Raw genomic sequence first — 25,173 nt, forward strand, 5'->3', positions numbered from 1 at the left:
TCTGTTACTACCCATTGCCTTTTCTACAATTGTTACTTAGAGTAGGCAGTAGCCCAAAGGTTGAACCAATTGCAAGAAGACAAGAATTGGTATGTCGATGAAGAATTGGTCGTTATTTTCTACAAGAATTGGTCGTTATTTTCTACAAGAATTGGTCGTTATTTTCTACAAGAAGTTGTGGTTATTTTCTTCAAGAATTGGTAGTTATTTTTTAAAAGCTGACTGAGTCACATATTGCTTGTCATTGATTGCCTATGCATGATAGTCTCAGGATCAGATTCCTGGAAGATTTGCTTACACTTACAATGTAGATGGAATAGAAGCCAGAAGAGGCTAGGCTGGGGTCCAGCCTTGTTAGCATTGGTCGACTCCCAACGGCTGCTACTGCCCAGGAAATTGTGGACCTGTACTTAATCTCACTGACAATGCCAAGGTTACAAACTCAACAGGCACATTTTGTTATAGAGTTTGAGTGGAATACTAGTAAAGGTATTCCATTTTGAAATAAAGAATGTACAGCATTGTTCTAAAGTGATATTGGAAATGTACATAATTGTGTTTCGGTTATGGAAGATGTTTCCCTTTAGGCAATCAGACTTTCAACAGTTGGCAAAGTTGGGTGTTTATCTGCACTCAATGGTATTTTTCTAAGTGTTGGGATAACTCATATACAACAGCACAAAAGGTGATTTTATTTGTTTTATTGGTACACATGTAGCAAGTAACAACAAATAAAAGTCGTTTTTACTTAACTGGAAAAATCTATGATTATTGGTGGTATTGGGTACTGTTTAAAGGTCACAAGATATCTAGTATTACAGTACATTTACACCAACGTCTTACTTGAATACATGTAGTATGATATGTAGTAGTATCTGAACTATTATATTTAGTCTACTAGTATATATCACATAATTTTTTATAAGGTTGCTACTTGTCATTTAGATGTTATTTTGCCATGTATAAGATAGACTAGCCAAATCTTACCATATGTGGACCTTGTACAGCTGTTGTGCAATTAAGTTCTTTTCTCTTATATGAGGAAGAATAATGCATGCAATACTCATAGTAACAATAGTGCTTACAATTCTGTGATACAATATGACTACTGTGAGTAGATGTTGCACAAATCCGACCTGCATACACATGTATCACATGTTAAAAAGTTTTGTTCAATGATAGGAAATGACCTGCCAATACAGGAAGTCAAAATCCCTCAAGACTTATTTGCATCTTGTGACCCACAGGCTTTCAATGGATGTCTTTCTTTCCTTAACTTTTAGCACTTCGAAGTATCCGTTTGATCCCTATTGGTTACAGAGTTAGGCAGCAGGGAGAAGGCTAAGAATCAAACCTACAAGTAGAGCACTAGGTACAATGTTTGGGCCAGCAGCGCATGCATTCATATTGGCACATAAAAGGTATAATAGCTTGTACGTCAAGAGTTTCTACTTACATTCAACTGCACTGTTGGTTTAAAGATGCTAGCCAGAACTGCCCAAGAAGACCACTCAGGGGACCAATAGAATCTGGTCTATGTGAACAGGTGGTTACCATATTCAGGATTCGTATAATGCATGTGTCAATGGGAAAAATCATTAAAAAAAGTGGTCCCATTCTCCAGGTGGTCCTTATGTAGAGGTGTAAACTGGTACAGGTTTGACTGTACATGTACTTTTTTTAAACTACAAATAGCTACAACTGGTCAATGTATTAATTCTGTAACCATCACAGAATTCTTCTTCCTTAACCTTTAGCACACTGAAGTAGCTGTTTGGCACCCCATTCTCTTGGTTACAGAGTTAGGCAGCAGGGAGAAGGTTAATGCATTTGATGGATGGATTAGTTCTAATAGTACATGATATATCAGTTGATTACATAATTTTCATATCATAAAAGTACTGTTGATTACAGATAAAGATTAAAAAACTAACATAACATAACATCACTTATGTCTGGTAATTTTACCCACAAAAAAAAACGCAATGAAAATTATAACTAGCAGTACCTAAAACATCTATGGCAAACTTTGATATTAATTATTATTCTAAGACTTTTCGTTGTACATACATTGTATGTTGTAGACAATATCTAAAAACGACACTGTTATAGAGATGCTTGATATAGATATTGGCTCCTCCACATACAGTATGATATGACAATCGCTCCTTGATCCTTCCATCCGTCTTTTTTGTTGAAGTCAAAGAAAACTAAGTATCCAAAAGAAAAACCCTGAGATTTGATGTTTTAAAAGACAGGTTGGTAAAGCATTAAGGAATAGGTCAGTGTTTGACAAGTCGAAAATATATCCATGGAGCCATTTGTCTGTTGACTTTTGTCTTCTGTCAGAGAACAACACAGTCTGCAAACTGGAATGGAATATGTAGTACATGTTTCTGTCATCTGATCCTTTTCTCTGTCCTTCATCTAGAATGTAGAGAATGTGCTTTAAGAAATCTGCATGTAGATGATTTGCATGACTGAATCCTGGTCTTAGCAGTTGTTTATCACAACCTTGCATTGTGCGTTTCAATTTTTGATGTTGCGGTGTTATTATAATTAGTCACTGTGACTTGAAGGAAATTAGAAAATATTTGATGTCGTTCAACCATTTCAGACTGTCTGATATTGAAACAGAAACAAGGGTGCCAGAGTTGGCACCATTTAGCCCACCAATGCCTATGACCTCCTCCCACGGCGGAGGACCCTGTCGCCGCTCCTTAGGCTCATCGGTTCTGACAGGCGCTTGGGAGAGAAGAGCTCGCTCTCAGGACTACCGGCAGATCTCTTGCGCCCTCTGTGGCGAGGTGGCGGGCTTGGGGTAGACATGGCCGACCTTCGCTTCCTAGGGGGCTTCACAGGCGTGTGGTCCTGGTGAATTTAGAATCAAGAGCAATGTCATTTACTGTCTCTTACATGAATTACCAATACTTACACTGAAAAAGAGCAAGGATCAAAGGACAAGGTCTTAAAAATGGACTCAAACAATACATTTTTTAGACATATTTTGGTAACATTATGTGCACAACAAGAGGAACCACCATGGCCTTAAATAAACATAGTCCTGACATTAAGAGTCAGCAATTGCCATACGTAAATACTAATTTTTCATCCAAATAAAATGAAATAGAATTCATTAAGACAAATAAGGACAATCATGTAATGTTATTAATCCTTACTGCCTATATCTGTACAATCCAGTTGAACACATACATGTAGACTAAGCCTTTTTCACTTACATTATTCACCGCTGGTTCCTCTGTTGCAATGATATCTTCAGGTGCCTTTTCCTCTTCAGCCTTCTCTTCAACTTCCTCATCCTGTTCAACTGTTCCCTGTCCAGTTATATCCTCTGTCACTTCCTCTGCTTCTCCATTTGTTTCTTCCTTTTGCTCCTTCACCTCATCTTCTTCCTGCTTATCCTCTTCCTCCTGGCCCTCCTGATCTTCTCTCTCTGCCTTCTCCTCATCCTCCATCATATCCTCTTCTTTTTCATCCTCTTCCTGCTGTTCTTCCATCTGATCATCTTCCTGCACTTCCTCTGCCTTCTCACCCTCCATCTGATCATCTTCCTGCACTTCCTCTTCCTCATCTTCCACCATCTGATCTTCTTGTTCATCCTCTCCCTTCTCCTCCTTTTCCTCCTCCTGATCTTCTTCCTGCACTTCTCCTGTCTTCTCCTCCTCCTGACCTTCTTCCTGCTCATCTTCCTCCTTGTCCTCCTCTATCTGATCCTCTTCCTGCTCATCCTTCTTTTCAGCTGCTTCTTCTGCTGGTCCTTCCTCCTCCTCCTCCTCATCCTCCTCCATTTTCTCCTCTTCCATTTCTTCCTCCTCCTCTTCTCCGTTAGGCTCACTGTCAGCTGCTCCATTCTCATCAGCTCCATCAACTCCCTCATTATCAGCTGTGTCCTCCTCTTTCTCATCATCTTCTACTGCAGATGTCTCTTCATTTTCTTTCTCTTCCTCTCCCACTTCTTCAATATTTTCTTCTTGGGTGCCAAGATCCTCAACTTCAGGTGCCTTTTCATGTTTTATTTCTTTCTCAACATCTTCCTACAATGTGGGAGACATCAATGTCATATGATTCAGTAATGTATGGGCCTATAAATTATATAATTACATGTAACACCATTACCATCACATGTCACAATTTGTCTTGTCACCTTTTAAGTCACTGATTGAAGAATATTCTGACTGGTAAATCTCAACCATGTAATGAACATTGTACCTGAACATCAGGTCGAGGATCATCTTGCTGCTCTGGTTCTTCCACTACCACCTCAACAGCAGACGCCCCTGCTTTCCTCTTTCCAGCTGATCGACGACCTTTCCTGTTTGCAACCATGTCTGGTTTCTTCAAGAGAAGATAAAGATGTTATCAACAGTTTTTTAGAAGTTAATTAAGTCTTTAGTAGCACAGCCAAAATTATTTACCCGTCTCTACTTCAGTCCATATTTCCTTGGGGGCAGGAATGACTGGATCTACATTCTAGCACTTTGTTTTGTTTTGTTTGTCCAGTTGTGGTTCCATTTAGGTTTGTGTGTCCTCCAACATTGTAAATGTTATTCAATCCAGACATGTTTGCCAAAACAAAACAAGTTACATTTTCTCTGCTTGGATATTCATTTGAGTTGGGAGGAATTAATTCTCAATCCCACTCAACTTCATAGCTATTAAATCTGTCAACATTATGTGAAATATTGCTACAGGCAAGGATCTGAAAGAAAAAATGTACCTTGTATATTTTGTTGATACAAACCTAATCTGTGTTCCAGCACTGACATGTAGCTGTAACGTTACTTGGGTACAAATTTGAAAACAAAAAGTAACAGTAAGTGTTACTGATCTGTCAAACAGCCCCATAGCAATTTAAGTTCATTCTCATTATGTACATCAAAGGATAACCCCTCCCTGTAACAGGAACAGCAAGGAAACGTGCTTGTCTACATTTTGGCACTAGGCACTACAAGTAGTACAAGATGAACAACAACAACATCAAATGATATCATGAAATAAACCGTGGCAAAGCCGCATTGCACTACCACTAGCTACTTGAAAAAGCATTATGCTTCACCTCAATTGAGGATGCCTGCTTTACTTTTTTTTACCCCTTAAATATTCTGACAGGTAATGTACTACGATGTGTATCTTTGACCGTGAATATCAGTAGACTTACCGCTTGTGATACAGCAGTGTCCTGACTTTTTTTGGGCTGGTCCAAAGTTGCACAGGAGCACTAACTTAGGGCCAGAGGGTTATGGAGGTCAGACAGCCTGTTCTGTCTAGTTGACCTAGATTTTGAAGGCAAAACATGTTTTTGAACAAGTTCATTTGTAACTGGGGGTAGGTCAGGAGTTTACACTCTTTTCCAAGAAGCAGTACTACCGTTATCATGTGTCCCTTAGAATTGGTATCATTTTTCATTAGTAGGACAGTCTGTATGTATTTTATCTGCTTTCTTACATTAGATGTAGGCTTTTCTCTCTATCACTTTAAATGTGAATGTTCAACTTTTCACCCTGAGTAAAATATGGAACTTCCCACACATGGTTAGTACATGTGACTGTGCTGTCTGGGTTGTTTGTAAGAAGAGAGGGGGGTGCTGATTTATTTCTGCTCTACTTGTTAGTTTGCTTGACCCAGTTTTCAGCTGCAGATGTCTGAAAGAAAGTCTGTTCTGTTTTTAAGACTTGTGTCCCAAAAGTAGGTCCTGTGTATGATGGAAATCCTTGCAAGATTTGGAGCAAGAAGCATAATTTCTTGGACAGATGAGTGTTGTACCTTTCAGAAATCTGTAGCAATGTTGTTATAGGCTGCCCAAGGATGGAGATGGTGACTGGAATAAAAGAAAAGCAGCTTTAAGTTTTTTATAATGATTCTTTTGTGCAATTAACTCCAGATAACATATACCAGGTTAATAAGTCCAGAATGTTACAGAATTTGCATGTTGTGTGTATGCTGTATACTATGTATTATTTTGCCTTCTTCCAAAATATAGAGTTCCACAACCCCATACCCTCACCAACAATTATTTTCTCATCAACTTTTTGAAATCATCAATCTTTAAAGATATTTGCATGATTCATGTCTAATTTGAACCTCAACTATATATGTCGAATTCCCATCTTTTGTCATTAAGGCATTATTACAATTTTACTATATATAGAAGTTTTATCATGCAAATAATGTCCTCATGTAGAGAATTTATATCATTTATGACCTCCCAAATTACGTATATTGCAATTATGAAAGCCCTATCATTTCACAGAAGGCTATTATAGCATGTCCTTATTGATTATGCTAATGACATCCAGATTTGCATGATCTATGTCCAATGATATTGTCCTTCACCAGGTAGTAATTTCCAAATGCTGCAAGTATGATACTCCAGTCATTTCCCACTCAGCTTGTTCCTTTCACCCTCATAATAAGGGCATTCTCTAGCATTTAGCAGCATCAGGACAAGAGATCCATTGTTTTGAGTCTGTTCTGAGTAAATTTAGAACATTCTCCACACTTTTCAATAGGTCTTTTAAGTCCTGGCTGTCATGTTCTCAATGTACTGTCCCTGCATGACTTGCAATGTTTTGTTGAATCAAGCTCATGTTAACTCTCCCTGGAGTTTCTGCTGACTGCTGGACAGTCTCGTCTTTGTGGCCAAGCTTTCACATGGTTTCCATGACCTACTTTGCTTAACCTAATAAGATTTAAACCTTTAGGATTAACTTTAAATCTTTTGTTTCTTGAACATCTCGCTAGGTTATAGAGGCTTCAAGATTCATGAAAAATAACATGGATATTTGCATTGGTGGGCTTCTTTAGAATTGTTTAATCTGATTGTAATTTAATGGAAACAAGGGCCAGTTTTAAATTGAAAATTAGTCTCATACAGTTCGGTCCAAATTGAGATTACTGAGAGGATGATCTACAGTATTTGGGAGAGGAAAAATGATGTTAGCCAGGAGTGTTCAAATCTGTCATAGTTTCAAATTACATCAATTTGTTTATTTAAAACATTTCAAAATCATTGTTGCAGTGTTATGCATGGGTGACAGTACATGATAAAGACCACTAGTTATATGGACCCAGCTTCTCTGTAAAGACAATTACTGCAAGGTTAGCATGTTTGAAGTTGGCAAACCCGTAACAGCTTATGGTTGATAAATTTGAACAAATCTGATACCTTCAGTGGCAGTTGATGAGCAAACTTACCGAGTATGTTTAGCCATAAACTTTTACTTGACTCAGTGTGGAATACAAAATGTGTAAAGGAGGCCACCCCATACAAAGGGTTTTTAGTTTTTATGGAGATAAACCTTTTTTTCTCTACAATGTCTCCACACAGCCCCTCCTCCAGTCTTATCTGAGAATTTAGGTACTGCAACCAAGAAGTGTGGCCTGTGAGATAACAGCAATCCCTAGATCCTGCCTGACTCGTGATGCCAGCATCTGCACACTAGAATGTGTAACTGTTTGTTTTCTCATGTATGAATGACCACCAAACAGTCTCTAGCCACAGTGTTATCAAATCCAATGTATTTCCAGGAAGCCTGTTGACTACATGTAGGTACTAGTTACTAGTACATGTATATCAGCAATGCAATTTCTTTTCATCTTTTTTAGGATAACATCTTTTATTTATCATGTAATGACATTACCCATCTAGATATTACAAACAGGTTGATGTACATTTAACATAACGTGTCCTATTTACATGCGGGAGCAGTTTACGTCCAGTTTGGGTCATGTCCACATGTCACGGTGTATTATGCCAAAGCCTGTTCTCATGAGCAATAAAGAACGTCATATGATCCTTAGCTATCTCTCTCTTTTATACAAAACAATGAAAAAGGTTTCCGTCCAGCTACATAACAGAATAAACTCCTGAACCAGTAACAACAAGTTGCACGGAATCGTCGTGCATGACGTATTTCATAAGTAATTCAACATCGCGTACTTCATCATGTGTTTCTAACTTACACGATAGCTAGTATCTTTTAAAAGTAGCTGACGTTAAACTTTCTTTGATATTCAGACTATCCATGGTGATTCGAGGTTTGAAACTCTTACCAGTTTTAGGAAGGTTTGATACAAGCTAGCGACCCCCGCACCGGAGGTTAATTTTTGCACGGCAAAACATAATAGCCATGCGTTTATCACGTGAACGCCACGTGCCGCGCATGTCGTTGAAATTCACAGATCAAAATTGTTTCTTCCATCGCGTCAAGCAAGCGGCTGGTCAAACATAATGACTTTACTATCATTTGTCTGTAGACCATTTTGAATAGTGATTGTGCTTTTTTACCTTCGCCGAGAAGGTTATGCAGAGGGTAGCGTTTGTCTGTTTGTTTGTCTGTTTGTAGTGGCACAGGATAACTTGAGAATGCATTAATGGATTGTCTTGATATTTGGTATGTTGGTAGGTTTTGATGAGACCTAAAAACGATGAGATTTTGGGCCCCCTAGCGGCTTCTTACGGTACTGCAGCGGAACTTCCTGTTTTGATATCTCGTGTTCTGGACATGCTATGGAACTTATTTTTGAGTGGTAGATAGATCTTTGGACAGAGAGTAAGTGGTGTGGGTTTGGGCCCCCTAGCGGCTTTTTTGGAACTGCAGGAGCAGGTTTTGCGTCTGACTTTGAAAGGGAATAACTCAAGAAGGGCTTGATGGATGGTAATGATTTTTGGTAGGTAGATAGCTTGAGTGATGATGTACATGATTAGACACTTTTTATGCAAATCAGTATCTAATTTGCATAATTAATGAGGAAAGTTTATACATCTGCCAAATTCCATGATAGGACATGTGACATATGTAATTGGGGAAGAGAAAAATATTAATTGATATGAACTATGCAAATGAAGACCTCATTTGCATAATTAATGAGAAAATACTATAACATGATGGCCTTGATGGATGGTCATGATTTTTGGTATGTGGATAGCTTTTGTGATGCTTAGTATGATTGGACGATAATTATGCAAATCAGATTCTAATTTGCATAATTAATGAGGCAACTTTAAAAATCTGCTTTGTTCCATGATATGACAATTCAAATTGTAACTGAGGAAGAGAGGACTGTTGATAGATAGAAAATATGCAAATGTGGGCCTTATTTGCATACTTAATGAGTAACTTCTATTATTCCACACTGGCAAAAGACGGCAATTTCATACGTTTAATCCTTTTTTGTGGCATCGGGACGTTATGTGAATGTGAACATCGTTGAATCAAATTATGCTAATAAGGGCCTCATTTGCATAATTGATGATAAATTTGTTCAGCTCATCCTTTGGACATGTTATATTTTAAGACAATGAACTGGTATGATTTATGATTGATGAGAAACACTCCTAATACGTCAGTCATAAAGGTTAAAATCATTTGGCGAAGGTATGAGGTCGTGGAACTCTAGTTTATGGTCTATGTTCTTCAAGCATAGCGCCAGAAGGGAAAAGACTGAGGTGGACGATAATGGGTTACGCTAGCACAATTTTACATCATATACATCAGTATAAATACATGCTCGCAAGGCGTTAAACAGGCGGAGAAAAACTTACAGACGTTATGTTTTCTTTTTAGAAGAGCTGATATTTCTGCCCATGGGTTTAAAATTTGGCTCTGTCCGCGCGGTTTTAAGATAAATACGTTTTGAATAAATTGGACGTTAACTGGTCACCTTACGTTACATGTATTTGCCCTAACTTGGACTTAAGATGGGAAGAAAATGATTGTTTCTCCTAATGTCCCTTGCTTCTATCCATCTTTTTACATTATTACAGAACACTCACAATCAGATTCCTCCCAATTAATACATAGTGAAACAATGCTTCAAAAACATACTGAGATAGAAGTGAAATCTCCCTGTATAGTTATAGGCAATGCTCATTTTCAGAGTCTTACACTTCACAGAACTCATGAAAGCAGAACCAATTAATCAGAGGCTCCTGATTGCGCCATCTGGCGCTGGCCGTGTCGCCGTACCGCCCGTCGAGGTGATGTATTGGTGATTAGAAAACACAGGATCAAAGCAATGTCGTGGTCACTGGAGGGTGACCTCCTGTTGTATATGGTTGTGCAGTTTTCCAGCCTTTTCATAAGGAATTTTAGCAGGTATATCAGTCAAACCTGCTGTGCGACATACATTAGGGTGTGTTTTGGAAAGTTTGTCATGTTATCGGGTTGTCGTTGTAATACTTGTGACATTTACAGGGGATTGGTACATTTGTGATCATGACCTCTTTGTCAGTGTGATGACATGTATATTCGTGTTCATGTATATTCAGGGCAGATCACATGCAGTCTCTTCTACTTGTTTCTTTCACTAGACACCTCAGCAAATAGCCAATTAGTTTGAGTTTGATAAAATTGGTGTTCTGTCCTTGGTGCTGAAATGGGTTTGCAAATACAACATGTACAAATCTACAATGTACGTAATGACTTTCTCAGTAGTCCATTTAAAAGTTCTGATAATGATGACTTATAGCATAAGCACGCCATGGTATGATTAAACCTGTTTGTATCTAAATTGACCTTCAGCAAGCAGTGGATTGATCTATCCAGATCTTCCCATCATGAATGAGTACAGGTAACAGGGATTGCAGTTTGGCCACTAACTTGTCAACAACTTGTTGATATGCTTGTATCACTTGCACATAAATTTTCTAATTTCTATTCTCTCCAATCCTTTGCAGCTGTCTTATAAACTGACATCTACTAACATGATTCCACCAGGGTACATAATTCCGCCACCTTGAAATTAAAACAGATCTTCAACCCAACGTCCACCAGTATAATGCAACCCTGTACATGCATATCTAAACTGTGCATACTTGGGGGGTGCTGCACTAGAGATCTCTAAAACCCACTGTTTTTCAAAGTGACAGATTTATATAACCCTGCGGATTAATGTTAATGGAGGTGTATGTGCATTTTGAACCCTTTTGTTGGGTAACTTTGGTCTTTGGCGTGTTCATGGTGATCATCTTGATATTGAGGGAATTGAGTCCACCCTGACTACTTAGTCATTTCAATACAAGGCCTACATTCTAACTTGAATGCCATTTTATATGTTGATTCTTTTGACTCAAGATATGGTATGGTTTTGTATTATGTGGAAGTGATGTCATAGGTATGCTGGAGACTGACTTTCAAATTGGAAATCAAACATGCTTACCGTACAGTTTATGTGAATATCATGTCCAGCACTTCATAGGGCATCGTGATCTGTGTCACAGAAGATTGTGTTAGTGTGAAAGAAAATTGTACATTATTGATGAGATGTACAATATGTCCAATGAAATAGAAACACACTTTAGTTATGCAGCGAGTGTCTGAAAGCTTATTGTGTATGACCTAGCATCCATTATAGGCTTTCATGTCTGAATGGCTTTCCGGTGGCATTCTGATAAATGCTCAGTCAGGTAAATACACATTAAGGAACTGCCCAGGCATGCATGCCAAGAGGAGAGTTCATTCGACAGGCTAAGTCAATGCAAATTGGTCCTTTATAGCTTGGACATCACCCTTGGCAAACCGTCCTACTGAGGATTTACTCCTACCTCCAGGAAGGAGATTTATACCATCCACCCACTTGCCTTGAAAATTGGTCACACAACTACGTATATAAATGTACATGTATCAACTTTGTCTTCTGAATCTGATGTAATTTCTTGGCTCCATGATCGTTACAGAAAATTGATATGATAGCATGAAAAAAAACGAAGAGTAAAAGTGATAGATATAAATCCTGATATAATGTTAGGAGAATCTGATAATTGCACCAGTGAAATGATGATTCAAGTCAGCAGTGCTGATAGGTACATGTACCAACTGCCTCATGTGTTGCACAAGGTGGGGGTCTCTAAGTCTAAGTACGATAGGAACACATTAGAAGCTAGTCCTTATGATCATTCTGTTTGCAGTTAGTAATGGTGCTTAAGATTAGCCTGGGTACTATCCTCCATAGTAACTGCTGGTTCAGTCTTTTCACCTGCTATCCATGGTTAGCAAGCAAAAAGATTGAGCCAGCGGTTACTACATAGGATGGTACCCAGGCTAGCTTAAGATACATATAGGGACAAACAGTCTGCTTCTGGGATATTGTTACCTTCGCCGAGAAGGTTATGTTTTGCACAGCGTTCGTTTGTGTGTGTGTCCGTCTGTGAACAGTATAACTCAAGAAGGCCTGGATGGATTGTCTTCATACTTGGTATGTGGGTAGGTCTTCTTGAGACCTTAAAATGATTAGATTTTGGGCCCACTAGTGGCTTGTCTTGGATGTAAATTAAGTCAATGTTACTTTAAATAAAATTTGATGATCCTTTTTATTGCTGAAGTTATATTTGTATGCAAATAGCCCCTTTGGCAAGCCTTCAGCATAAACTTAAGTCTCTCAGTATCGATGGCCACAATCATATTTTGCTATGAATCTTTTTTGACGCCTTGTATTATGATGACTTTCAAGTTGTTACCAGCAGTATCAAAGGTTTATTTTGTATGTTTCTCTATCAACTATAATCTGTACTCATCCCAGATATTTGAAACACTGGAATTATAAACTGTCACATTCTTAACACTCCTTTGCTTATCTTTTCATTGCAGCAGGTCAAAGCTAAGTTAGGAAGCAGATTATCACAATATTCTTTAAGACCGGCTCAGCTTACACCTGAAATACTGTATATACAACATTAGGGTGATGTTATCTTCATGTGCCATTTACAGTATTGTTTGAAATAGCATAAAAATGATAAGCATTTAACTGACAGTAAGGCTGTGTGGAATCATTTGGAATGCAGGAGGCACACAGTTGTGGAGTCACTAATCTTTGATTTCAACCTGTACTATTAGCAAATATGGTCAAGATATGAGAAAAAATTTTATATTGATGGATCTTACTGTCTCTCTATCTCCAACGTATTATGGTGTTACTCATGTTCCCAAACACGCAGACAGTTTCATAGATGTAAGATAAAACTGCAAAGTCATGCGATCAATTGAATGGTATATTTCCCCACACATGATAGTAGGTAGGTGTTAGGGAAGCTGTGAGGGGAAAGGCTTGTATCAGCCTATCCTTAATGCCAGAGTAGGGAAAATGATGTGTTCATGGATTAAAAGCTTTCCTGCATTAAATCACGCAAACCTGAAAGTGCATTTCCAGGATTCCCCTTTTCTTTCAGTGTCTGTTTGTTATTTGAAGACCTTTCAGGTTAAGTACGAAAGGTTAGTCATGACGTGCTAGAAGACAGCATTACGTCAGTACATGCATGCTTACATGTACCATCCCCATCAGGGGGTCATTTTTAATCACAGGATAGATTGAAGGTCTAACATCGCATAAAGTTTAGGCAATAAATGTTAATCTGTTTTGAAAAGAACATATCACAAATGGGACTCTTTTGCCTTTGATGTTTAACAGCTAAGCTCAGCCCAGAATTCTTCTCAATTAGAGCAGCTGAGAAATTTCAGTAGCAACAGCAATCAGACACAGGAGGACTGTCTGGAGCTCCCTGCCCTGTGGCACCATATCTGTCAGGTTTAGACACAGTGTCTGGCAGTGGACTATCCATAATTTTCTGTTCGCTCTTTTCACGAAGACAACCTGATCTGTTTCTTTGGTTTAGGCCACACCAGTTTAAATTGTTGGTTCTTGAAATCACACGCTTTTATTTTTCCCAAATCCAAAAAAAAAAGATTCACCACACCTCCAATTCAGGAAATTGTTACTCAGTATTAAGTGGCTTAAACTTAAAGTCATTCAACAATTTTCCAGTATAGCAAAGTGCCCTATATGCCTTTATTCAGTTTTTGTCTGCCAATGTGTTTATGTTAAACTTTTATGGTTTTTTTTCATGAATGACGGAAGTACATTAAAACTGTATTTTTTATGATTTTCAACAAACAGGTGCATCTACTGTACGATGGGAGTACCGGGATGAGTGGGATGTCTGTCGTAAAGTGTGTTTTTGTTTTTTTCAAGCTGAATAATCAAGATATCATTCATGTTTTTGCCAATATTTTTTTTCCCTGTCGCTCCATTTTTTTCTGAAAAAATCAGAGAACCAACCAATTAAATTGGTGTGGCCTTACTTTCATTCAAAAATAAGTCTGAGACGTGTAGTAGAGCAGTTGAAATTGAATGTGCAGAAAATCCTATACAACTGTCATGTACATAATGCTAAGCTAAGTCAAGGTGAACATTATGCAAATCAGGGCCTCATTCACATACATTTATCTTCATATAGTATCAAATTTATGAGGAAATACTACAAGAGCCTTCTTTGCTAAGATACAAATGTAAGAGTTCCATGCTTTGAACAAGTGTTATTAACCTATTTAGATAGAGAAGAATATCATCTACATGTATATGCAAATGAGGACATTTTGTAATAATCAATGAGAAACATTATGTACATCACTTGAAAAGGTTGATATCATTTGGCAAAGGTGTGAGGTCCTGGAACTCTAGTTTCTTCATAGGGCTGAATAGATGATGAAAGTTTTATATAAATCTAGCATGATTGTAATGATGATAGATATTCCAAAACACATATTATGCAAATTAGGGTGTCCTTTATCATAATCGCTTTCCATGTTTATTGAGGTGCCTTTTTTCTTTCTGTCAGAATACTTGAGCAGCATGATAAATGGATAAGATTTGAAGTCCAGAAATGAATACTTCAACTTGTACAGAAATTCATCAGCATTCAGACTGACTTTTACAATTTGTAAGTGGATTATGAGGAGGCCAAAAATACAGGATGGGATTTGATGGCGGAATTTAAAGGCTGCCTACTTGGAGCCAGCCATTAATGGGGATCCTTGCAAAGCTGAGGTGTATGTCTTGCATTACTCTGGCAAAATTGTATTACAGCCGTATATCTCCAGCGCCCAAAGTCCCTAAACGGCCCTGCAGGCCCCGAGTGTTGATCTCCTGCCAGGAAACTTGTCCTGGTGAGTCATGCAAAACTGGAGGATTTGATCTTCAGCTTCAACCTGTCAATGACCTTTCAACAGAAGAATTTCTTTTGAGCATTTAAAGAACCTGTAATCTGAATTATAACTGTCCTGATTTCAAGGCCTTTCCTGACTGTAGTTCTTTTCTGCAGACACTGTGGTGTGGACAGCATAATGATTATAATGGTCTCCTGATACCAGTGTGGACAATGCATTAGAAATTCACCATATCGTTCAATGTTTGAAACCACTCCTGTTTGTTTGAAATGTAAAACCATGGGGCTCTACCACAGAAGGGATGCCTGTATTTTTCCCACCTGTTTCTCATTAATTTTGTGTAAAAAATCCCCCAAAAAATAACTTGAAATGGTGTGGCCTTCCACATGCCGACTTCCTCAATGTTGCCTCCAAAGAGTTTGAGAATGGAGCGGATAAATGGTCCTCCCAGTCATGATTGAGGAACAGCCCAATGCTACATGGAAATCATGGATGACTGTCCTCTGATTGTCACACTCAGCCAGAGACCAGTTCAGCATCCTGGCTTTTCCTGACCTGGTTTTATAATTATGAAATTTCGTCAACTATTTGGCAAGGTTGAATACAAAGTAGGCAGCATTGTATGTACCGGTACGTGCCAGGATTTCATAGTGGCTTCCTCGACCTGCCTCCAGACTTCCCGCTGGGAAGTTGATGATAAGTTTGGAAGCTTGATATGATGCGCAATGCATATAATCATTTGTGAAGTTACAGACATTACAGGGTGCAATTTGTAATAGATGCTATATAGTAGGGGGAATTCCACACTCCAATTATGGCCCACCAGTATCACGCATTTTAACATTATGTATTAGCCCACCCCAATTCAATTTCTTGGTTCTGGGGTTCACTGCTTCAGTGTTTTTCTGATTTGACAAAAAATGATTTAGGAAAAAAAATTGTACATGTACATGTATACTATCTAAGGTAAAAATCAACCCCCAAGTTCTCATATTTTAGTGCCAACAGTCGAAATTCTTGTTGCTAGTAAGTTGTATTGCATTTTCCCCACTATTCCATGCATTAAAAGTTGAAAATTCATTATCCAGTCTGGTATGTTGACTTTGTGGCTTCTTAGGTAGTCTTTGAGACATTGGGTATGTCTCGCTATTAGTAATCATTTTCATATTTTTTCATCAGCCCACTCCACTAGTTTCCTTCAAATATCTGAGAACAAAGAAAGTAAATTGTTATGGCCTTATCACTGCAGTTTATCCTACAGCTAATTACAGACAAAGGTAATAGGCCTCACAACGTACATAGTTCATCTATTTCTCTTAATGTACATGTATTACAATGTATGTGTATTCAAATATTCCAGCCATGACCATGCACTTGTTTTTGTTAAATTCTTATCAGACATATATGTGCATATCTCATGTTGTTCTAGAGGCAGACAGGCTTTCTCGGCTAGTGTCATTGGCTTGATTAGGATGCATCTCATGTTGATGTGATGTATTCAAGGGTTTGTCGGCACTCCAGCTTAATGCCTGCAATATCAGTAGTGCTATTGAATTTATTACTCCGCTTGCAGAGAGTGGCGATTTCAAAGGAAGGAGCCCTGTCTAGAGGCCCACTGTGTTGATAAGCCCATTAGAATCATGCCTGCTGCTATGTCATTTCACATGGAGTGTGGTTAATCTTGAAACCCACTTAACAGTACAGAGGGCAGATGATAGTCCAATGGCTGAGTTAGGGCTGCATTTAGGGGCTATAGCCAAAGGGTCTAATTTATTCCTGTGACTGCAATACTCACAGTCTTGCCATAATTACTGGTAGCTTTATCATCATAATTGTTTCTCATATCATCACAGATGAATGTTTGCTACGATGCTGACAAGAGATGTTGGTTCATGCATCCACTTTACAACACTTCTACATTGTTCATGCAGGCATGGTTTGATAGATTTGATTTGATTTGATTTATTTGGCTATATAAAAGACATACAGCCAGGGCTGCCCAACTAGCCGGGGGCTATTATAAAGGGCTAGCCCCGGTAACTGGACAATATACAACAACTGTTATACAGCACTCAGTCTTATTTTTCTGTCATGAATCATTTGAATATAAAATTTGCATCTATCTAGCCAGTGATTTTTAATGGTGATATTTTCTCCATGTCATCCCCTTCCTTCCTGTCAGGTCCTTATTTCATCAGGTTAAGCTCAGACAGTCCGATGGATTTCCAATTTTTATCAACAGATGATGAAAGCTGATAAGTGTCTGAGCCTTCCAGGCAAATTATTTTTGCTAATGGATCATATTCTGAGTTAGCAATACACAATGTATTGGGTCAGTAGAAACAAACTTTTTATAAAGGAAAATTACCATTAAAACATTAGGATTTCGACATTCGTATAAGATCAAATGATAATCCTGGCATGCACTAAATTCTCATCACATATGGTAACAGCTTACTGCTGTATGTGTTTGTCTTCTTTCCATGCATTAAGAGAATGGCATTTACCCTGACAAAATGCCACAGGATTTGCTGATTGCCACTGCATGGAACTGCCACAAGATATGTGCATGTTATATCGCTTTTGTCGTTCAAGTTGTTTCAAAGGTCTGACCTCCCGGCGTCTCTGATATCCCATTCATGAGACGGAGGGTATTCTGAGCATGTTCCCATTTGTTAGGTGCTGATGTGTTTGCAATGGATCACGCAGTCATCATCTGAATGCAGCTATTGCTGCCCCACCTCTATTTCCATGCAAAGCCACCGGAAATAACAACCGTCAGATCCTATCATCATTACAGATAACCAACTGAAGGTTCATCAACTTTTCTATGCAGTAAACCATAACATTTACCTGTAAACATAACCCATTTTTGGTCAGTGTATTCAGGCTCTCATCAAAAACTGAATGTAATGGTTGTGTATTAATAAATGTTAAGCTGTTTTGATACTAGCCTTTAACCAGTGATGTCTATACCTAATACTATATGCAGGAATGAGCAGTTATGCATAGAAAACTAGCAGATACTGATTTTTATGCAGGATAAGGCATTGTCTGTTCACAATTAAGTGATAAGAGGATTTTTTATTAGACTATTTGTTGCTAGATTTGGAAAGCGTAAGTCTCCTATCTTACCCTAAAGTCTGTCATTTTCCTTCATGAAGAAAAAAATCAACTTCAGTTTCTGCACAGCTGAAGAGTGGAGATGATAACGACAGGAAACAGCTTGGATAGCACAGATCAATATGGCTGCTGATATACAGGCATGATGGCCAAGGTGAGCATGCCCTGGCAGTTGTAGTAAAAAGCTTTTTAAATTATCAGACTAGGGGGGTCAAACTGTTGGCCTCTGTGCAAAAGGCTTTTTATTTACAATACAGCCAGCCAAGTGTCAAGGGCAGGATGTAAAGGTAGAAATGTGTGTGTTCTTTTCCAGATTGACTCAGCTAATGCAGGATAAGCATGATCCTTTTGCAGTCATAATGTACCAGTATTTTTGTTACTTAATATATACTTGATCGCTCATGTATGAAAGGTAAATGATCAAACCAAAAAGGGTGAAAATTTGCCAATACACTATACTTTGAAACATTCCAAGTGGCTGGGACTTACAATGGAGACATGCTTCACTGTCTGAAGGGCTGATTCACCATGGCAAACAGAGATCAAGAAAAAAATAACATCATGCAAAGCCAATGGTTCTTTGAAAAATTTCACACTAAGTATACACATCATTCTGCCACATTTTCAGTTGGATTAAAGTTATCAAAACTCTCAATGATTACATTGTTTTATTACTGCAAAGTTTTATAATTTCATTGATGACATGTAACAAGTAGTGATCAATGTTCACTCTGTGAAAAATGTACTTTGAAGCATGCTAATTGGCTGGGACTTACAATGGAGACATGCTTCACTGGCTGGAGGGCATTTATGCCATTGATTCACCATGCATTGTTTATGTTTATTGATCTATTGGAGTTTAAAGGACACAAGAGATGATGGAAGGGTTGGTTGAATCAGAAATTGCAAAGGAATCTTTTTCTTGTGTCAAAAAGATTTGTTGGACTTTGAATTTGAATAGATAACTGCTGCAACTGTACGGCAATGTCTTGTGTGTTTTTCCAGACAAAACTCAAGAAAATGGTTTCTCGCTTCATCTTTGAATGTATATAATTGAAATTTGACTTTGCTAGGACCTTAAACAAAACGTAGAGGGGAAGCTACTCTCAGAATACTAATGCCTCTGTATCACCAATATTCTCCCAATGCCAGTCAAATCAATACGGCTTAAAGGATTTTTTTCTGGTGAATTCACTGACAATGCAGTGCCAACAGATTTATGTTCACTGGGCATTGGATATGAGATATGAATGAAGTTATACAACCCTGCAGTCAATACGGTGCCCTCGCTGCACTAGCAGGAACATCCCAAAGAGGAGGCAATGTATGGATAAAGTGTTGCCTGAGGTCTGTGTTAGGGCCTCTGTGAAAGGCAGTGCTAGATAGGCAATGTTGATTAGATTATATGGATGATATCTGCGTGCATCGATTTTAGTCCATTTCCAGAAAAAAATATTTACGACCTTATTGTAAATTGCACAGCGCAGCTGCAAAGTGAGCAAATATTTGGGGAGAATTGAAAAAATATATCGGAAAAAGGATATGAATGTCATAGAATGCCCAAAAAAACACACAAAGAAGATGTGAAAGAACAAAGATGAAGAAATACATGACATTATGTATATTGTTCGGTATACGATACTCTGTGTGTTTAGTAATTTGTTCAACCTTCCTGACCAATTGAATTTCATAATGAAGGCAACTTTTTTGTGCCAAACTTTCTTTTTTTGCATACTCGCATCAGTTTTGAGGTTCCCAGAGGATGTCATCAAAAAAATCAAATCAACATGGCCTTACTGAGGGAATTTTCCGTCAGGCTGTTCAGTGGTGAAATAGCAGAATTAATTTATTCAATTTTATGGTCACATATCTGTCATTCTTATAGGGCTATTATCACAAATATTTTCTGTACAACAGCTGAATATGATATGGGCAAGTGTAATTGACACAATATGTGGATTATGGATTATATTTCTGGGAACTTTCAATGTAGACTTTTAAACTCAGCACAAAAGTTTGGAAATTTAAATTTTGATCAATCATATCCCCACTATTACATGAATCATTGGAAAGCTTATTCATTTACCCTTTACAGTGATACTGTACCTTGTTTGTCGTTATCCTATGTTCAAAGGTGGAACAACAGAACTGACTTCGCAAGTGTATCACAAAACACTAGTGCCAACATTTCCCTGTAAATACAGCAATTCTTTTTTTTCGCAACCTATAAGCACATACTCTTATCTCCCAAATAAACAAACCCCCCAGAATAAACATACCCCCCAAACAAATCTTCAAAATCTAATAAACGTATGGAATAAACATACCCCCCGGAAAATTACCAAATTTACAGATAAACTGTGTCCATGGTACTTCTGTCCGAGGGAAAGAAGATGATAAGCAGGCAGCTGTAGGTTCTCTTTATTCATTTATGCCTGTCTGAGGACCATACCAGTTAAGTGTATAAATATTGAACAGATACACATCTTGTTCAAATTATAATCTTCCTTGCCACTTCAAAAAAATGTTGAAAAATTGGGCATAGGTTCCCCACTATGACCCCTCCCTACACCGGGGGCCAACGTTGCTTTCAAATTCAACAAGTAAAAATGTACATGATACATGCATTTTCTGCTTGGAACTTGAAGCAAGTGATCAAGGAATATTGTTGTATATACTGACACATAATTTATAAATGTAATTTTGGCACTTTTGAGGCTGAAAAAATTAATAAACGTACGGGTACGTATATTTGGGAGATGAGAGTACATGTACGTAGCCCTGGTGCTCAAGCCACAAATGTACAATAATAGCAAACAGACTTATCATTTTGAAGGTCTGTAATCAAGCATTCCAATCATATATAATTAGGGGTGGATACCGGTTCGCTGGACCTGATTCGGACCTGTATAACATCCAAGAACTGAGTCCAAAAAAAGACCCTGTATTTGTCCATTTTGTTTGATGATAAGTGTTTTGAGTTTCCCCTCTGTCAACAAAGGCATGTAAGATAAGTGCAACATCAAAATATCAAGTACTGGTTTGTCTTGAAACTCTTCCCACCAAGAAAATTTTGCAGTCATGCATGTCAGTCTTAATTCTCAATTTTTAATATTGGTTTGACAAAACAAAACATGTCAACTAGACAGGATCAGGTCCAAATTCAGGTCCGGACCTGAACCTAAATCTCTGGACCTAAACCTGGACTTGGACCTTATTAAGCCAAACCGGTATCCACCCGTATATGTAATGCAATGCAAGTATCTACGGAGATTTTTTTTTTTTTTCAATTTAACGTCTTTTTGTTCCCCATCATCTGCTTGCGCATGGATGGGGAAGCCCCAGAACTCCTCATCAAGTGCAAGTCCTTTTTTGTAGCAAGAGTTTTTACGGCTGGATGCCCTTCCTAACCCTACTGCTGTTATGATGAACTAAAATCATTCCAAACAGATGGAAATGATCCAAGAATATTTTATGTACTTATCTTCATAGCTGATATGTTGTTTCTTTAATCCATTATTTGATGATAGACATGTAAATGCTTTTGTTCCTAATGTGTTGTTCTGACACAGTGTATGGTATCTGCTAAAATTTGGTAGTGCTGTCCTTGGTGCTGAATGCTTTGCTACAGTAAATTGCTTGATTTGATACATACTAGTAAATGACAATTGGTCAAGAGATCTCAGGAAAAATGTCAGCCAATCTGATATTTACACAGGACACATTAATAGTCTCTTATGGTCACAGTCATATCTTTGATTTACATGTTTTAGTGGATCTGGCAGACAAGTAGGTCAATGCTTGCCTTTTATGAGGCATAAAACCAGCTACAGTACAGTCATGTTATAGATGGGCATGTTCTGTGCTATAAGTCACAATAAGGTAAAGCAGTCATTCTATATTGAGTCAAATCTTAATGAAAAAAGTGGCTGCCATTTTTCAATCCAAATGTAGACTTCAGTCTGTGAATGCTGATCCAACACAAGCTGTATTAAGTGAAATTCGAAAGGTCAGCCCAGGGGAAACCTCAGTGGTTTGGAATAAATGTTTCTTTTACCTCAGGCCAAGTAGATAGTATGGTTTCCCTTGGTCATGACTGATCACAAATCTAGTGGTACATGTGATAAGGGCAAATCTCATTTGCATGATAAGTGTTAAACTAAAGGTGTATTCAAACAACACCACGTCTTGAATGCCACCTTTCTTTATTTGTTGCTGAACTTGCTGTCTTGAAAGACAATGTAAAACAGCGCTTATCAGTCTGCGAAAATTCTGATAATGACTGACTTTTAACTATTTTTGTATCTATATGAGTATCTATTAGGCTATCTATTATGAACTTTTGAGGTGTATTTATTTTGCACTTTCCACAAATGACGACTACTAAAACGGATTTTGCAGCTATCTTTAGTAGCCCAGAAGAATGGTTTGACAGTTGTTGCACAGATAGGATCGAAATTAGCTTGTACTTTTTGGTAATGTGTAGTTTTAATCTCAGTAAAAGGTGCTGTAGCCATAGTGGATTTGTCATCTACACGTTCCAGACATGAGAGCAGTTGTGATTACTTCCATTGAGATTGTCCCATGAACTAATGGCACCGCTGTAGATTGGAAAATTCAGAGGAAAATTACTTTTCGGCCTGTGGAGGGTGTAGGGGGCGTTACTTTCATCTTATCTTGTGAAAGGATCCTAGCTTATATTTGGCAAGGTGCCGGCAAGCCCACTCAGTAGAACACCAAAGTCTCGCTACAGGAACAGCAAAGAAACTTGCTGCCCTATGTGCCACTAGGCACAGGGAGAGACCTTTACCTTCATCTAACTTATGCAGTATGCATTTAGTCCATGGAGAAATAACACAGCAAAGCATTTGATAATCTTATGGAAAATAAGTCTTAGTTTGCTGTCCTCCACTATAATGTATCTCTAATCATTACTCTATTCTAGTTTGTTCTGCTAAATTCAGTGATTATGGTTATGACATTATTGATTCTTGAATCTGGTTTCCAGTTACTTTCCTTTGATTTCATGGGAACATTGTTTTTTTATGTGATTTACTCTTAGTGTTATTATGCATTGTCATAGAAACATTTCCTTACCTTAAAGTGAATCATGGTTCCAGATTCCTCTTGCCTTCCTTCTTGTGAAAATCCCTGGATGTTGAATGTGATGCTATCTTCACTCTTCAGTTGGCTTTCCAGGTGCATCCTGGGCCTGCTAGTCGCTGAATGTCACCTTGTACAGTATAAGCTGTTCACTGATGTTATCCCAACCATCCCATAATAGTTGCAACCAGTCATTCATAGAAAGCCGTGTGGCACATACTACAAATACCTTCACAGCACATCCCTACATCTACAATTGCTTTTTTTGCACCTGGCTATGGTAGCTCATCACTATTCTGCTCAAAGGTTCTTACATATTCCCAAGGAGGAAAGGTTCAATTTGAGATCTCTGACCAGATAGAGGCATGTTGTGAACAGAACATGCTGTACAATTGGCAACGCAAGGATAAGATGTCACTAGTCACTTTGACGATTCAAGATCTGCTAAGGAGGCATCAGCATGAGAAGACTCTTAACAAAGCCAATAGATGCAAGTACACATTATATGTGCAGTTTACTGACTTTTATGGGTATTCGAAATGGACTTCATATTGTAACATCATGGTGGTTTCTGCGTTGGCCGTGAAATGTTAACAGTACATGTTAACTGCATATTAAGTAATAGTAAGAGTATATTTGAAGGACAGCCTATACCACAGAGTCATGGGATCTGCCAAACCATGGTTGCTTGTCTGCTTAGACTCATACTATTTCATTAATTTGATACAGAATTTGATTAATGCTTTTGTTGTGTAATATTAGAGTGTCTAAGCCAGGGATTTCAAAGGAGACTAATAATACTTCATACTTCAAAGTGAAACTTTCTTCTACACTTTCTGTGAGTCATGGGACTGTCAACATGTACAATTTTTACCGCACTGAGCATGCTCCAATCCAAGACGTTCATGTAACATTCTCCGTGCTGACTTATGGGGTGGCCCAATGCTTGGCTTCACCCACAGTAGGGAGAATGCTAATCAACCTTTCTTCCCACATATTCACATAATGAATATGGGGGCAGAGCTTCTTGTGTTATAATGCTATCAGATGTGAGTCATACTCAACTGAAGTTGCAGTAGTTTTGTCGTTAGATGTATGTATTACAGATCTGATGTACATAATGAGAATGGTAGAAAGAAAATAACTAAAAATTGCACTTTTTAGTCTGAAATAAAATGACGTATTTGCAAACCAGAGATTTGTTAAAAAATTTGGTTGCTCCATTCTGTTGGAAAAATGTTGGACTTCTAACATAATAATTGTAAAAATTAACTGCAACCTGCATGTATATTCTATGATTTGGCTTGGAACATTCAGCGGCACATCATGGACAGAGGCAGTAAACTTCATTTTACATTTTATTTGCTATTGGTGATTTAGACAGAATGGCAAAATAAGTAGTAACACTGAGCAAAGAACTAAATGTCTGTTGAATATTGTTTTCTGGGCTGTACATTTCAGGTAAAGAGAAGTTTTATTGCAGCATCATGTGCTACTTGTAAACAGCACACTGATCAGAAGAGACAAGTTAAATATCATATCTGGTATTAATATTCCTATTTGCAGATTCCAACATGTTAGAGAGACTGCAGTGAGATTACTCTGCATAGAACCATGACTCCGTCTACCAAGCATGAATAATGCCCAGTTTCCTGTCCATTCACTTTGTCCTCCAAATAGCCTTGAGGCAGCATAAGAATGAAACGGTTCCAATTAGATTTTACTCGGAGGGAGGAAGCGTCGAGAATGCTTGATACGAATGGATGATTTAGTGCACCATGTTCTCAGTCTCAGGGGGAGGCTCATATTAATTTTGGGCAGGCAGCAGCCTCAGTTGATGAGCAGGTAAGCACACATAACAGGCCTGAGAGTTGACATTATTTTATTGCTCTCTCCCCAATCAAATCAGTGTTTTACTCAGTTAAGCAGGTTGCATTTTTCTTGAAAGGAAAGTGCCGCTTGAGTTGGGGATAAGAAGCCATGGTGA

General features: G+C 38.1%; 2 protein-coding genes across 4 annotated transcripts in view; one reads left to right on the top strand and one right to left on the bottom strand.

Annotated features, from left to right (window-relative positions):
* Positions 1 to 25,173, top strand: part of LOC136428329 (CST complex subunit CTC1-like) — a 91,915-nt gene that overhangs the window by 8,450 nt on the left and 58,292 nt on the right. The gene's annotated exons all lie outside the window — the stretch shown is intronic.
* Positions 1,453 to 23,783, bottom strand: LOC136428335 (high mobility group nucleosome-binding domain-containing protein 5-like). 2 transcript variants are annotated; one of them, XM_066417770.1, is made up of 6 exons: positions 23,181 to 23,783; positions 11,182 to 11,231; positions 5,180 to 5,294; positions 4,231 to 4,356; positions 3,240 to 4,055; positions 1,453 to 2,871 (listed from the first exon to the last, which is right to left on the bottom strand). In XM_066417770.1, exons 4-6 carry the CDS (start codon positions 4,345 to 4,347, stop codon positions 2,680 to 2,682), a joined length of 1,125 nt encoding a protein of 374 aa, XP_066273867.1. In that variant the 5' UTR covers positions 4,348 to 4,356; positions 5,180 to 5,294; positions 11,182 to 11,231; positions 23,181 to 23,783; the 3' UTR covers positions 1,453 to 2,679. The 2 variants fall into 2 exon arrangements, with proteins under 2 accessions (XP_066273867.1, XP_066273868.1); XM_066417771.1 differs by having other exon boundaries at positions 4,231 to 5,294.

Source organism: Branchiostoma lanceolatum, chromosome 2 (genome assembly GCF_035083965.1).
Source record: "Branchiostoma lanceolatum isolate klBraLanc5 chromosome 2, klBraLanc5.hap2, whole genome shotgun sequence".
NCBI lineage: Eukaryota > Metazoa > Chordata > Leptocardii > Amphioxiformes > Branchiostomatidae > Branchiostoma > Branchiostoma lanceolatum.